Source organism: Trichosurus vulpecula, chromosome 3, assembly GCF_011100635.1.
Source record: "Trichosurus vulpecula isolate mTriVul1 chromosome 3, mTriVul1.pri, whole genome shotgun sequence".
Taxonomy (NCBI): domain Eukaryota; kingdom Metazoa; phylum Chordata; class Mammalia; order Diprotodontia; family Phalangeridae; genus Trichosurus; species Trichosurus vulpecula.
Window position 1 is genome coordinate 154,133,615 of NC_050575.1, and position 16,822 is coordinate 154,150,436.

The 16,822-nt window shown below is 38.2% G+C and overlaps 1 protein-coding gene across 1 annotated transcript in view; it reads right to left on the reverse strand.

Moving 5' to 3' along the window:
• Nucleotides 1–4,634: 4,634 nt before the first annotated feature.
• Nucleotides 4,635–16,822, reverse strand: part of LOC118841847 (liver carboxylesterase 1-like) — a 75,544-nt gene continuing 63,356 nt past the window's right edge. The window contains exons 11-14 of the mRNA XM_036749512.1: nt 16,202–16,349; nt 8,441–8,572; nt 5,249–5,321; nt 4,635–5,111 (exon numbers count right to left, since the gene is read on the reverse strand). Coding sequence (XP_036605407.1) covers nt 4,934–5,111; nt 5,249–5,321; nt 8,441–8,572; nt 16,202–16,349 — 531 coding nt within the window. The 3' untranslated portion in view covers nt 4,635–4,933. The remainder of the gene's footprint in view (nt 5,112–5,248; nt 5,322–8,440; nt 8,573–16,201; nt 16,350–16,822) is intronic.

Here is a 16,822-nt window from a genome sequence, read left to right on the forward strand (position 1 = left end):
TACCTGGTTGGCTAACTGACATGTGCTATTCTAGTTATGGTAGCCATGGCATTAGAATTCAAAAAATGTATCTTTAAGCAAGGAATCAGCTGTAGTGGAACTTCAGAAGTAAATTAAAATTTACTTAAATAGAAATAAAAATAGACAAGGAAACTGTTTGATAGCAAAAGAATGAAACTTGGTGAAACCTAGCTTGGATGATCAAGATAGTAATGGCTAACACACCTGGTTTTGAGTGGAAGCAGTATAAACTATTCTTCTGTTCCCTCTCCAACCTCTGCTTTGTAGAGAAAGTGTCATCATGCTAGGGATTGATTATTTACTGTTTTGGACCAAGATGGACTATTCTAGGTAGAGGAAGAGAAAAAAATAAGTAATAAAGAACAAAGATTGCTACTGCTAGGAGATAAAGTTGGAATCAAGACAGAGAAAGCTCAGCATAAATATACCATAATGACCTTAAGGCTTAATGTACATGTGTGGTATGGCATCTTGCTCCTACACTATAGTATGTGGGTAGGGGGCTTTTTGGCAAAGCATAGTGATGATATAGGGATAGCCTGCATAGGATGATGACTGGTCATCATAGAGAAGGAGAACGTAATAAGTTCTGTACAATCTCTGGACAGTTGAATTACATTGTGAGAAAGAACAGTTCTGTAACTAAGACAAGCCACCTAGAAAAATAAAGCAACCTAGATGTGCCAATGCCAATCAAGCCAGATAGTATAACCCCAGGGATTTAACCTTTTTATTTCCAGATCTCCTATTCTGATTGGTGAATGCCTCATAGGGCCCAACATATCAGGCCAGCTCTAGCCATGGTTCATTTTACTCTCTAGCCATCTACTCAACAGATACCTTGCTGCTGCTTGTATACCTTCCACAGTATGCTTCCTTCTCCTGTCAAATTCTGTAGCCAGGAGAAATGCCAAGAGCAGAACAGAGGTCTGTACGCAACATTTATAGATCCGACCAAGGACTTTGATACTATTAGTCCTGAGGACTTGTGGAAAATTATGTCAAAATTTGGTTGTCTGGAGAAGTTCATCAGCATTGTATGTCAATTTCATGATGGCTTGCTTGCCCACGTTCTGGATAATGGACAATGCTCTTTTGCTTTCCCAGTCACCAGTGGAATGAAATAAGACTGTGTGCTTGCTCCCATTCTTTTTTTAGCCGTGTTGTCAAATGATTTCAATGAGGATGAACACGGCATCAAGGTCAGCTACCACACTAATGGTGAATTTTTCAACTTGAAAAGGCTACAAGCCAAGACCAAAGTGGAAAGAGCGTTTGTGCATGGTTTTCTGTTAGCAGATGATTGTGCACTCAATGTAGTCTCTGAAGATGAGATGAAACAAAGTATGGATTAATTCTCTGTAACCCTAGTTGAATTAATATTACCATTATTTCTGGAAAGATGTGTCATTTTATTCACCTATGCCTCCACTCATCACTCTTGTTACTTTCCAAACCAAAAGACTTCTCCCTTGCCACCATCGCCCCTTTATTTATGTAGTATTAACATGGAAACTTCTTGGGGGGTGTAGCCAAGATGGCCGCGTGAAGGCAGCGTCTTACCGGAGCTCTCTCACAAGGTCTGTCAGATTCCTATAAAAAATTGAATTTGAGCAGAATTGAGAGAGTCAGAAACCACGAGCAGTCTGCGTGGGGCAAATTTCCAAGCTGGGAGAGTCTGAAAGGCCGGAGGCACGAACCTGTAAGCTTGGAGAGTGCTCGGTGCGGAGCTGCTCCAGACCAAGGTGGAAGCGACTGGCCGGGAAATCCACGTGGGAGACGGGCTGGGAGAAAGCTGGGCGCCCGAAACCGGCGGAGATCCCCGGGCCTCCCAACATAGGACGGCAGTCTGTGGAAGCGACAAGAGGCAGCGCGCCACCCATGAAACATCGTCTCCAGAAGTTTTCAGCCCAAACGTATTAAACGCGGCTTCTTGAACTTCTGGGAGTTCTTAATGTCCAGGTAAACAGCTCTAATCCATCCCCTCCCCACCCAGAGAATCCCTCAGGGAAAAAAAAAAGAACGCTGGAACTGAGCAGAAACTAGTGGGGCTTCAGTGGTCAAATAGCAGAAGTTCATTAGTCCCATAGGGGCAGAGTCGGCAGGGGTCAACGCCAGGAGCCCAGACGTAACCTTGCTCCCCCAGGGGAAGTGCCAGACACCAGCTCAAACAATAAACAGCTGAGACCATTGCTGAAAAGCAAGTGCTGGAGAGCACCCATAGGGAGTGAGACATCAGGGAGCCAGACCCCTACCCCGCACCTCAGGAAAATGAAGGTTATAATTCTAGACTCACAACCCCCAGAATAAGAAAGCTGGGACAGAAAGCCCTGAGGCCCACAGATAGAAATTCGTTGTAAAGCCAGCAAAAGGCAAACTAACATGAAGAAGAACACAAAAAACCTGAGGACAATAGATTCTTTTTATGGAGACAGGAAGCATCAAAATACAAATATGCAAGAGGAAAGTAATGATATTCTAGATACATCAGATACCTCAAAAGGTAATATGAACTGGTCTCCAGCCCAAAAAGCCCTGCTGGAAGAGCTAAAAGAGGATTTTAAAAACCAAACTAGGGAGCTAAAAGAAAATATGGAAAAAATGGAAAAAAAATTCACTGATGAAAGATTGGCGAAAAGGATATGGAGATTCAGAATCTAGAGAGAGAAAAGGACACCCTGAGAGGCAAAATCAACCAATTGGAAAAGGAGACTCAAAAGCAAAATGTAAACACTAACTCATTAAAAATTAGACTTGAGCAAGTGGAAGCTAATGAATCTATGAGGCACCAAGAAGTAATAAAACAAAACGTAAAGAATGAAAAAATAGAAAAAAGTGTGAAATAGCTGATTGGCAAAACAACTGACCTGGAAAATAGATCCAGGAGAGACAATTTGAGAGTTATTGGTCTACTGGAAATCCACGATGAAAAAAAGAGCCTTGACAATATCTTCGAAGAAATTATCAAAGACAACTGCCCAGAGGTCCTAGAACCAGAGGGCAAAATAGTCATTGAAAGAATTCATTGATCACCCCCTGAAAGAGATCCCAAACTGAAAACACCAAGAAATATTATAGCCAAATTTCAGAGCTATAAACTCAAGGAGAAAATACTGCAAGCAGCCAAAAAGAAGCAATTCAAATATCGTGGAACTACAGTCAGGATCACGCAAGATCTCTCAGCTTCCACATTAAAAGACAGGAGAAATTGGAATATGATATTCCGAAGGGCAAAGGGGCTGGGACTACAACAAAGGATCAACTACCCACCAAAACTAAGCATAATTTTCCAGGCAAGGTGATGGACATTCAATGAAATAAGGGAATTTCAGACCTTCCTGATGAAAAGGCCAGAACTCAATGGAAAATTTGATCTCCAAAAACAAAACGCAAGAGAGACATAAAAAGGTAACCAGGGGGAAAAACCCCACAAACCTTATTAACCAATAAGGGCAGGTTGTTTACATCTTTATGTGGGATTATATCATCTTATGTATGTTTCATATATATATATATATATATATATATATATATATATATATAATATATATATACATATACATATATAAGTCATTCTTGTGAATGGTACAGCTATTATGACAAATGAAAGGGATATACATAGGTTGTGAATGCCTGTATAAATTAACTGATGTAAAGATATAAAATATAAATAAGAGATATAAGGGGAGGGCTATGAGGGAAGCGGTAAGGAGGTAGTAGAAAAGGGTAAATTACACCAAATGAAGTGGCACAAAAACATATTATAGTAGAGGGAAAGAAGGGAGGGAGAAGAGCAGTATTTGAGCTTTACTGTCATCTGATCTAGTTCAAGAAGGGAATAACATACTCTGATAAGTTTAGAAATCTAACTTGTCCTACGGAAAGTGGGAGGGTAAGGGGGGTAAAAGGGAGGGGGGTGGTCAGAAGGAAGAGGAGAAGTAGCAAGTGGGTAATGGTAAAATAAGGGAGGGGAATAAAGAGGGAGGGGTAACTGAGGAAAGCAGTGGTCAAAAGCAAAACTTTGTTGAGGAGGAGAAGGGGAAAGGGAGAAATGAAAGCATAAACAGGGGAAATTAGGATGGAGAAAAAGACACAGATAGAAATCATAACACTGAACGTGCAGGGGATGAACATTCTCACAAAACATGGAAACTTCTTTAGGGCAGGGACTATGGCTATGATCAGATATATTCACATCTATTAATGGGTATGGCTTTACTTTTGTATTTTTGTCCCTAATGCTTGGCTTGTAGGAAGCACTTAATAAATGCTTTTTAATTATTTCATTCATTAATTTCTTAAAGTCTAGATATATCCATTAAATTGTAACCTCAAAACTCTAAGGTATGTAGCAAAGGCCATGACTCAAACTGGGCATAGGGGCAACTAGGTGGCACATTGGAGATTGCATGGGTCCTAGAGTCAGGAGGACTGAGTGAAAAGCTGACTTCAGACACTTGATACTTACTAGCTGTGTGATGCTGGTCAAGTCACTTAACCCCAATTGCCTCGTAAAAGTAAAAGTAAGACCTGGGCATGAAGGATAATAGCTTTATTTCAGGGAAGGACTTATTCATCTAATTCCCAAGACTAAGACACTCACACAAGTAGCAAAAATTTCAAGTAAAGTGGATTTTATTTAGTATAATCCAAAGCCATCTTCTCCCACTAAAAGCATTCAGAAGTGAAAGTAATCTTAGGCTCTTCATGGCCCCCAGTGCTTACGTTTTGTCTCCATCCCTTCATCAGGCTGATCTATGGCTGTTTCTGTTTCCCCCCACCCCCTGCACCTCCATGCTGAGAAGCTCTCTAATCACCAAAAAGCCAGACATCCTTGCCAAGTAAAACCAAAAATCCTTGCCATTGAGGTCTACTGAGGCTTCCTTACTATCTGGTGGCAGACCTCCCCAGATTAAAGCTCAATGTGTTTCCTCTTCACCCCAACTGGCTCCTTTGACATGACCTTAGTCCAAAATTCCACTTCTTTCTCCTTCAGCTTATTGGCTGCTTTGGGGGCGATGTTAATTTGGAGGTAGCCTTCATTCTGATCATAGGCAGGCCACTTTGGTAATCCTTCTCCATTAGGGTTTCTGAAAAAAATAATCAATATTTTAAAAATAAAAATAATCATTGAATCAGCAGTAGTGGTTACAAAAAGGAGAGGGAGATACCTACTAAACATAGTGAAGAAAAATCACCAGTAATTCCCCTCTGTTACTAGTCTTACCCAGTCTTAGCAAAGTTGACCCAGTATTTCATCACAGTCCTGCTAAGTTTCTTCTCTTCCTCTGGTGAGCCCCCTGAAAATGACAATTAAAGATATTAGAATGTGTATATAATATTTTTAGTAACAAAATTATGAGGAATATACTCAGTGCCCATCTCATGCTCCTTTCACACCCATTCCTACTTGTGAGCTCTCCCATCACTCCTGCACTTTACAATGTCACATACATCCTTGTGTGTCCTCCCCAGGTGATGCTGTGACCCAATACCTCTCTACTTTTTACCTTTATTCACTAATCCTACGAGGAGTTTACTTTCCTTTTCTGTAGAGGTAACGTTAAGAAACAATCAAGTAATACCTAACAAGTGCTGGTCCATGGGCATATATATTCAGAGAGGAAGCACTAACTATAAAGGAATTAAACTCTAATGGCGGGATTTCAGGCATAAGCAATAGCTTTGTGGGAGAGAAATTTTGAAGAGGATAATTACTACTAAATAAATAGTATATAGATCATAAAATTTTACTTATTGGAACCATCTACCCCTTTGACCAACAGTCAAAGGGCTAAACTTGAGGACCTAAAGGGCCACATGTGGCCTTGAGGCTGCAGGTTCCCCACCCTTGGTGTAGATTCTTCCCTCTATTTTACAGTTACGGAAGCTAAGGACTAAGTGACTTGTCCTAGGTAATACAGGTAATAAGTAGCAAAGCTTAGATTTTACTTATTTCTAGGTCTTCTGACACCAAATCCATTTCTCCTATGTTACCCCATTTTTAGGGTGGCATCTAAAGTCTAGGAATCCATTGCATTAAACATTCAACCTCAAAGCCTTTGCTGGGAGTAGCAATTAAAGTGTCAATGTGGTCTGCTTTCAGTTTTTATCTCAGAGTGGGTAATACAAAGAAATCCTCGGGAAGCCAAATAAGGGTGGTCAGAATCAACTGTGCTGTGCTTGAAAGAAAAGGGGCCTCCAGTGCATAGACCAGGAATGTGGAACCTGTGGCCTTCAGGCTACATGTGGCCTTCTAGATCCTTAACAAATCCTTTTGTTCTGTGCAATTTGGATTCAGTCGAAAGGCTATACCTAAGGATGTAGACAGCCACATGTGGCCTGAAGACCACCAATTCCCCTCACCTGGGATAGACCAAAGCCCCTAGATGGAAGGATTGCTGTTATGTGGCCATGATATAAATTAACCTTGAGGACACTGATTAACATTTTGATTCTGTGGTGCAGACTCCTCTAAAGTGCATTTTTGTTATGTTCATGTTAATATAAGGAACCTCTAAAGCAGGGAAAACATCAGTGAAAGCTAGGCCCCAGAAGCACAGCTATCTGAATGCTCCAGTAACAGAATACAATCCCATTTTTGTCTTTATCCCCAACTGTTTACTTTAGTGGCTGGAATGTAATAGGCCTCCACTAAATGCTTGTTGATTGATCAATTCTTCATGATATTCTTTCTCTGAGAATGCTCTCATAATCAGAATTGGAATTCAATGGACTTCAGATGAAAGGCACCTAATCCAATCCATCCTCAACAGGAATCCCTTCTACAACATTCCCTACAAGTGGCCAGTCAGCCTTTGCTTTGTTGTTGTCGTCGTTTCATTTGTACCCAGCTCTTTATGATTCTATTTGGGGTTTTCTTGGCAAATATACGGGAATGATTTGCCATTTCTTTCTCCAGCTCATTTTTCAGATGAGGAAACTGAGGCAAACAGAGTTAAGTGACTTGTCCAGTGTCATACAGCTAGTAAGTGTCTGAGGTGGGATTTGAATTCAGGACTTCATGACTCCAGAGCCAGTGCTCACCTACTGCATCATCTAGCTGCCCTGAGCATTTGATCTCACGAAATAGAAGGACACTTTGGGACATTTCTAATCATTAGGAAATCTTCCTTACACCAAACTGCAGTCCATCTCTCTACAATTTCCCTTCACAGCCTCTAAGTTTACACAAGCAGAAGAAGGTAAATCCTTCTTCAAATACTTGAAAAAGTTGCTATACCCTGTAAAGTCTTCTCCTCTTCAGGTTAGATATTCTGCTTCTTTCCTTCAACCATCCTCATATGACAAAACCTAAATGCCCCTAACTCTCCTGGCTCTTTTTCCCTGGTTGTTCTCCTGCTTGTCAATGTCTTTCAAAAATATGGTACCAGGACCTGAGCACAATAAGCCACATACCATTCAGAACAAAGAACACTATAATAATACTATCATCTCACTTATCCTGTGCACTATGCTTCCATTAATTTATCCCCAGATGCCACTTACTCCTTGTGGCAAGAAGAAACCCTTGTTCAGTGATGACACATAAGGCTTAGGATAGATTGTCCGCTGAGATGAGCTGAGGGTGGGGCGTGCGGAGCCAAAAGACCTTCATTCTAATTCTGGCTTTGCCACTAAATTTAGGGAATGCATTTCTTTTCTCAGGGCCTGTTTCCTTATGTGGAAGGAATGGCTAATAACCATTCCCATTTAAGAAACTCTAGTTGCTCTCCAAGATCAACACAAAAATCCTTTGTTTGGCATTTAAAGGCCTTCATTGCTTAGCCAATCCCTGTCTTTCCAGTCTCCTTTATACCTAAATTTCCACCCCTTCCCCCGTTTTCTCTGTGATCCAGTGACACTGGCCTCTTTGCTGTTCCTTGCACAAGACCTTCCATCTCCCATCAGTGTATTTTCATTGACTGTCCCCTCCATAAGTGGAATTCTCACCCTCTTATTAACTGCCTTGGCCTCACTGGCTTCCTTCAAGTCTCAGCTAAAATTCTACGTTCTGAAAGAGGTCTTTCCTGGTCCTCCTTATTCTTAGTGCCTTCTCTCTGAGATGATTATCTCTAATTTACCTTGTCTATCTATCTATCTAGTTTGTACTTATTTACATATTGTTTTTCCCATTAAACAGTGAGCTTAAGAGAAGGGGCCATCTTTTGCTAACTTTGCATCATTCCTTCTCCATGCACCTCTCAGTGATTAGCACAGTGCTTGGCACATAGTAGGTACTTAACAAATTCTTATTGACTTGACTTAATTTTCTGCTTCATAGGAGATGTTATGAAGAGCAAGTGAGATAGCTGGTAAATTAAAAGGGTTAAGTAATTGTTAAAGTTAAATATTATTTTCCAAATAACCAGGAAGTAATGTTCTGACAAGTTTTTTGTAGCAAGACGAGATCAATCACCTTTCAAAAATGGAGCCCCAAAGACAGAGAAAATTTCATCCCCATGGTCTGCCTTCACTGTTTCTGGTTTCAGGTTGGTTGAGAAGCTTGGCCGATGTTGAAATTCATACATATACGTTGGTGCACCTGATGCTGAAAGAAAGAATAGAAAACTCAGTATAACAGGTTTTCTACCTCAGATGTACTTGCTTACAGGGGAGTCCCTGGGCCCCTCTTGGGAAATATGAAAGAATTTTGCTCTGAGTTAGTTTAATTAATTGGGAACCCTAGGTTGTGGGTATGTAAGAGACCTAGAGGAGCTGACAGAGATATGCAGAGTGATGGCTGGCACTGAAAACTATGTACTTTTCCTAATGTCAAAGACTATCTTCAGTTCACTAAGAGATCTGCAATCTTGTTCAGAGAATTTTAGGTGTCTAGGACCTTAGATGATCATCTAGTTGACTCTTCCCCTCATCTCTATCAGATTGTTCCTTATTCCTAGGCAAATGTAACGTTATTCTACCCCTAGATGAATGAAAGATACACAGAAGTTCAGCACTGAAACAAACCTCAGGAGCTTTCTAGTCCACCCCACACCTGAAAAAAAATTCCACAACAGCCTAACCAACAAGTGAGCAACCATCATCCGCTTGAAGACATCCTGTGAGGGGTAAGCCAGTACTTTTGATGGCAGGCCATTTATTCCACTTATTGATACCTCTCCTTGGTAAGTAGTTTTTCTTTAAATTAAACCTAACTTTGTCTTTTTGTAACTAACCCCTCACTCTCACCTCTTCCCTTTGTAGATTAACAGAACAAACCTAATCATTGCCCCTCCCCCCACAAGATACCCCTTTAAGTACTTGGAGAGAGCTATCATGTCCTTCCTGAACCTTTTCTTCCCCATGATAAAATCAACAGTTCTTGTAAGTGATTTTCATATAGTTAAGACTTTATTTGTTTCACAATGTTCATTGCTATTCCCAGAACACCCTCCAATTTATTAATATCATTCCAAAATGTGGCATCCAGAAGTGAAAAAAAATACTCCACATATGGCATGACCAGGGTTGAGTAAAATGGAACTAAATATTTGTTATCTTTCTTTTTCTAGATTCCATTGATTCACTATCCCAACATTCTCATTTCTCCTTAAGCCCCCCACCCTCTCGTCTGAAGACCTTGACTCTTGCTTTACTGAAAAATATTGACAATCGTCCCTTCTCCATTTCTTAAGTTCACATCATTTGAGTATCTCCTTCAAATTCTCCTTCACTGTGGTCTCAGTTGAAGGAGTGGCTCTTCTTGCCAAGGCAAATTCCTTTATCTTATTAATTCCACCTTCTCCTAGTTTCTCCAGCAAATTGCCCCCACTTTTATCCCCACTCTCATCTTCCAACATGCCGATGTCTCCTCCATCTTTAAAAATGAAAATCTCACATGATCTGATCCTTCCCAGTAGCTATCATCCTGTATCTATCTACCCCTTCATGGCTAAAGTCCTTGAGAAAGAAGACTATGATTAATGCCTCCATTTCCCTTCCTTTCATTCTCTTTGAAAACTTGTACAGTCTGGCTACCAACCTCATAATTCAACTGAAACTGCCCTCTACAAAGTTATGAATGTTCTCTTAACTTCTTACGAGAACTGGTCTTTTCTCATTCCTGATCTTCCTTGTTGTCTTTATAGCATTTGACACTGATGATTGCCTTCTCTTCCTGGATAATATCTTCTCAAGTTTTTTGTGACACTGCTCTCTCCTAGTTCTCAGTATCTGATTGTTCCTTGTTATTCTTCTATGGTGGTCATATTTGCTAGCGATGTGGTCCTGGGCAAGTAACTGTAATATTGGATCCTGGAGTTAATTGGAGGTTACTGCAGTTTACTGAATAGGGAAATTATCTAGTAAAAACTAAATTCTAGGTAGGACAAGCAGAAAATATAACAAAAACAACATATTAGGACATAAAGATGATATGAAAATAAAATGTATCTATGATCTGTTTAAAAAATCTAGAATTTTCAATGAATCAAAACAAACTCATGGGTTCAGAGTCTGAAATTCTAGTTTGGCTTATCTAGGCCAAACATTGTCCTGTGCTCACAAATTGTTCCTCTCTCATCCCCATACATTTTGTATATACATACATACATATATGTGTATGTATGTATGTATATGTATATATATACAAAAATATGTATATGTGTATATATACATATATATATATATACATATATACACATATATATGTGTGTATATATATAAAATTTTTTATGTAATCCCTGGGCTTTAGGCAGGTTGGACTCCAAGTATTTTATATTATTTGAAGATATTTTAAATAAAATTTCTCTTTCTATCTCCTGCTGCTGTTTTTGTTGGTAGTATATCGAAATGCAGTTGATTTGTGTGGGTTTATTTTATAATTTGAAACTTTGCTGAAGGTGTTAATTGTTTCAACTAGGTTTTTCATTTTTTTTAGTTAATTCTCTAGGGTTCTGTAAATATACCATCATGTCATCTGCAAAGAATCATAACTTTGTCTCTTCGTTGCCTGCTTTTATTCCTTCAATTTCTTTTTTTTACTCTTATTTCTATATATAGGATTTCACAATACTGAAGAATAATGGTGATAACGGACTTCCTTGCTTCACTCCTGTAATCTTACTGGAAGAGCTTCAAGTTCATTCTTGTTATAGACAATGCTTGCATTTAGATAGACACTACTTATCATTTTAAGAAAGGTTTCATTGATTCCTATGTTTTCTAGTGTTTTTTTTAAATAGGAATGGGTATTGTATTTTGTCAGTCTTTTTCTCTGTGTATTGATAAAATCATATGACTTTTGCTGCTTTCATTATTGATATAGCAATTTACGTCAATAGTTTTCTGAATACTGAACCAGCCCTGCATCCTTGATATAAATTCCATTTGTTCATAGTACATGCATAATCTTTGTAACACATTGCTACAATCTCTTTCCTAGTATTTTATTTAATATTTCTGCTTCAATATTTATTAAGGAAATTGGTCTATAATTTTCTTTCTCTGTCTTGGCTCTCCTTGGTTTAGATATCAAAACCATATTTGTGTCATAAGGAGAATTTGTAGGGTTCCTTCTTTGCTTTTTTTTTTTCCCAAGTAGTTTATATTGCATTGTGAGTAATTGTTCCTTAAAAGTTAAGGAGAATTCACTTATATATCCATCTATTCCTGGGTATTGATGGCTGGTTCAATTTCTTTTTTTTTTAAGGTAGGGTTTTTAAGATAGCGTTATTTAAATATTCTATTTTCTCTTTCATTAATCTGGCCAGTGTGTGTGTGTGTGTGTGTGTGTGTGTGTGTGTGTGTGTGTGTGTGTGTGTATATACATATATATATATATACAAACACACATACATATATGTACAAATGTATGTATATATACATATGCGTATATATGCACATATATATGCAGACATATATGTATATATATACACATATATGTGCATATATGTTAAATATTTATCCATTTCACATAGATTGTCAGTTTACTAGCATATAATTGGGCAAACAAATCTTAATAATTGCTTTAACTCATCTCCTTTTGTGGTGTATTTACTCTTTTCGTCATTGATAGTAGTGATTTGATTTTCTTTCTTTTTAAAAAATATCAAATTAACCAGTTTATTGATTTAATTTTTTAATAAGCCCAATTTTTAGTTTTATTTATTCATTCTTTTTCTACTTTAAATTTTATTAATCTATTTTCAACATTTCCATTTTGGTGTTTAATTGAGAAATTTTAATTTGTTCTTTTTCTATTTTTTTTTAGTTGCATTCATTTACCTTCTCTTTTCTCTTTTATTGATGTTATTTAGAGACATAAATTTTCCCCTAATTACTGCTGTGACTGCATCACAGAAATTTTGGAATTTTTTCTCATTGTTGTCATTCTCTTTAATGAAATTGTTGATTGCATCTATGATTTGTTTTTTGACCCACTCATTCTTTTTTTTTAATTTTTAATTTTATTATTTATTTAATATTTTAGTTTTCAACATTGATTTCCACAAGATTTTGAATTGCAAATTTTCTCCCCATTTCTACCCTCTGCCCCACTCCAAGATGGCATATGTTCTGATTGCCCATTCCCAGTCACCCCTCATTCTATCACCCCACTGTCCCCCCCCATGCCCTTTCCACTTACTATCTTATAGGGCAGGATAGATTTCTATGCCACAATTACCTATATATCTTATTTCTCAATCGCAAGTAAAAACAACTTTTTCTTTTGAGCATCTGATTTTAAAACTTTGAGTTCCAAATTCTCTCCCCTCCACCCTTCCCACCCACCCTCCCTAAGAAGGCAAGCAATTCAACATAGGCCACACATATATCATTTTGGAAAAAACACTCCCTCAATATTCATGTTGTGAAAGATTAACTGTATTTCCCTCCATCCTATCCTATCCCCATTTGTTCAATTTTCTCCCTTGATCCTGTCCCTTTTCCAAAGAGTTTGCTTTTGATTACCTCCTCCCCCTATCTGCCCTCCCTTCTATCATTCCCCATTTTTTATCCCCTTCCCCATACTTTCCTGTGGGGTAAGATGTTACGGGCCGAGTTAGATCCCAGCCCTACCCTCCTCTGACCCCCACGCCCAGGGGCCTGCTGAGATAAACTCAGGGCTCTGAGATATGGGTGGAGCCAGGAGGAGGGGTCTTGCCTTTGTTGCCTCCCTAGCAATTCCAGGTCTTTGCCCGGACCTGCTTAAGCACATGGAACTTCCAGCTCTCTGGGCTTGCCGGAGCAAATGGAACTTCCGGTTCTTTGTCTGGACTGCCTGACCGCAGGGAGCTTCGGGTTAGCTTGGGAAGAGGAGGGGAGGAGAGTAGGTGGAGTCGGGGCAGTCCTAGTACCCAGGTGTCTTGATTTTACCTGTTCTTTCACCCACGTAACCAAAGGATGTACCTATGTCACTAAAGATATAAAAATGCTGCTTGCTGAAATAAAAATCGGAGTCATTCACCAACTTTCGGCTCCTGAAACAACATATTATTGGATTCTGGTCTATAATCCATTCTGTTATCTATTTCCATTTAATGGGTGAGTTCATCCCATTCACATTCATGGTTATGATTGCTAAGCGTGCATTTCCTTCTATCCTATTTTCTTCTGTTTATCTTTCTCTCTCTTTTTATCCTGTCACTCTTCTAAAGTCTGTTTTGTTTCTGACCACTGTCTTCTTTTATCTCCCTCTTATTAATTCTATTTTTTCTTATCCCCTTCCTCTTCTATTTCTCTGCTGGGTAAGATAAATTTCTAGTACCATGTGTGTGTGTGTATGTGTGTGTGTGTGTGTGTGTGTGTGTGTGTGTGTATCTTTATCTATACACATATAGATATACATATATATGCATATATGTGTGTATATGCCTGAATGTTTGTGTATATACACATACATTCACACATAATCCCTTTTTTTAACCAATTTAGGTGTGAGGTTCAAGTTTGGGCTGCCTTCCCCCACTTTCTCCTTCACTGTAAAAGCACTTCCTTGTGCAACTCTACTGAGATTTTTTTTCCCATTCTGTATATCTTTCTTTCTTTTACCAGGGAATCTATCCTTCCCATCTATACCTTTTATTTTTTACATAATCTCAATGCCATTTACTCAGTCCTTTACCCTCTTTCTATGTAGAATCCTTTTAACTGTCCCAATAATGGTAAAAGTCTTAGAGGATACATGTATCATCTTCCTATCTAAAAAGTAAGCAGTTTAGCCCTATTCATTGCCTTATGATTTCTCTTTCATGTTTATCTTTATATGCTTCTCTTGAGTCTTATATTGAACTTTCAAATTTTCTGTTCCACTCTGATCTTTTCATCAGGAATGCTTGAAAGTCATCTATTTCATTAAATATCCATTTTTTACTTGAAGGATTATACTCAGTTTTTCTGGGTAAGTTATTCTTGCTTGTAATCTCAACTTTTTTGCCTTCCAGGACATCATATTCCAAATCCTCTGCTCCTTTGATGTGGTAGATTTTAAATCTTATATGATCCTGCCTATGGCTTCACAGTGTTTGAATGGTTTCTTTCTTGCTACTTGAAATAGTATTTATTTGATCTGGAAGCTCTGGAATTTGGTTATAATTTTCTTGGAAGTTTTAATTTTTGGATCTCTTTCATGTGATGATTGGTAGATTTTTTTCAATTTCTCTTTTACCCTCTTGTTTTAGGATTTCAAGACTTTTTTCCTTGATAATTTCTTGAAATGTGATGTCTGGGATCTTTCTTTAATGACTTTCAGATAGTTCACTAATTCTTAAATTATCTCCTCTCAATCTATTTTCCAGGTCAGTTGTTTTTCCAAAGAGATATTTCACCTTTTCTTCTATTTTTTTCATTCTTTTAGCTTTGTTTTAAAATTGTTTCTTGATGTCTCATGGAGTTATTGACTGAGATTTTATGCCTCTTTTTCCATTTGACCAATTCTGCTTTTTAAGGAGTTATTTTCATCAGAGAATTTTCATAGCTCTTTTTCACTTGTCCAATTCTATTTGTTTAAGATATTATTTTCTTTAAGTTATTTTTGTGCCTCGTTTACCAAGATGTTAATTGTTCATAATTTTTTAATTTGTTCTAATTTCATTACTTACTTATTTTCTATCACTCTTATTAGATTTTGATTTTTTTTTAGTTTTTTTTTTCCAGGAATTCTTATTGGGCCTGTGTCCAATTTACATTTTTTTCCTCTGAAGCTTTGCTTATAGCTATTTTGATTTCATTGTGTCTTCTAAATTTGTGTCTTGATCTTCCCTGTAACCTTAGTATCTTTTTATAGTCAAGTTATTTCTTGTTATTGTTGTTTGTTCCTTTTTCCACTTTATTTCTTGATTTGGAACTTTATGTTAATGTTGGATACTATTCTTGGCATTAGAGTAGGGAGGGGCTCTGTTTCAAGATTCAGGCTTTTTCCCACTAATGTTTTCAGAGCTAGTTATGGAATTTGGGAAATTTGGTGCTCATAAAGTAGCATGATCTGGGGATAGGTGGGGTAACTGCTGTCTTGGTCTATACCCTAGTTCTTGCCCAGCAATGGCCCCTGATTCCTTGGGATTGCAATAAATACTGATCCTCAGGAAGACTCCATCCTTGGGACCAGAAATGATAGTTTGTTAGGGTCCCTGATCTCTTGGGGCCCCCAATCCCTCAGCTAAAAATGTTCCTGTCTGCCCTTAAACCCTGGCCCAGAAGTGGGTATGAGCAATGAAGTTGCCAAGCAATGTCTGGTCCTGCATCTTGTGCTAGAACAAGGGTACTCTGTAATCTCTTACCATTTGTATGGTCCCCTTACCATCTCAGGCACAGGAGCTCCCAAAGCTGCTGTTGCTTCTGTCTCCACTACCTAGTCCCACCACTAATGTTGCATCCACATGGTCTCCAGGCCAACCTCCTCCCCCATTTCACAGACCTCTCATTCCAATCTCATATGTTGTCTTGGTATGGAAAAATGTCTCACTCTGACCTTTTTTGGCTCTGTCCCTCTATAATTCAATCTGAGTTGTTATTTTAAAGTTGGAGTGGAATATTCACAGAACTCTGCTGAGTGCTTTTCTGCTCCATCATCTTGATTCTCTGCCTCTGAAAGTCCTGATGCTCTTTTTTTACCCAAAAAGCAGTCTCCTATTTATTCTGTCTCTGGCTAGAATTTGGGCTACCATACTGAGTATTCAACCATGTCTAATCATTGAGATGAATAATGTTGACTCCTTGCTGTTACTTAGGAACTCACCCATATGAAAACGAGCCACCCTCACAGATGGAATTCCAAACATCAAGTCTCCTATCAAGTTTATAAACAGGTCTTTCCTTTTGATAGGATCATTTGTCATTCCAAGATATTCCTTAGTTAAAATAGGCGTAAGGTCTTTGGGGATTTTCTGAAATGATAAACAAAGAAGTAAAGGAGGAGAGATAATTGTCTTTTCATCCATTCATTTATTAAATGGTATGCATTACATAAGATTGTACCAATTAACACCTTTTCACCACAACATCATTATATCATAACCCACCTGCACAATAAAGTTATGATACTTTGGTATAGTATCATTTAGCCAATAGCTATTTGTAACACTGCCACTGAACTAAATATCCTTTGGCATATTGTTTCACCTAATATTATGTTTCTGTAGAAACATTTATAAATTTTAGGTGAGGGAACCCTATTCTTAGCACTTAAGTGATAAGTCTCTGTGTTATGAATGTTAGAAGGTATAGAGGTGAGTAAAACAGAATTCCTGTCCTTAAAGAAATTACAGTCAAACATATAAGATGGCAAGTATATAAGAGAGATATGAACAGTGTGATATGGGGCTCCTTCAGAGAAGGGTTAGAGTACTTCCATCTTAGA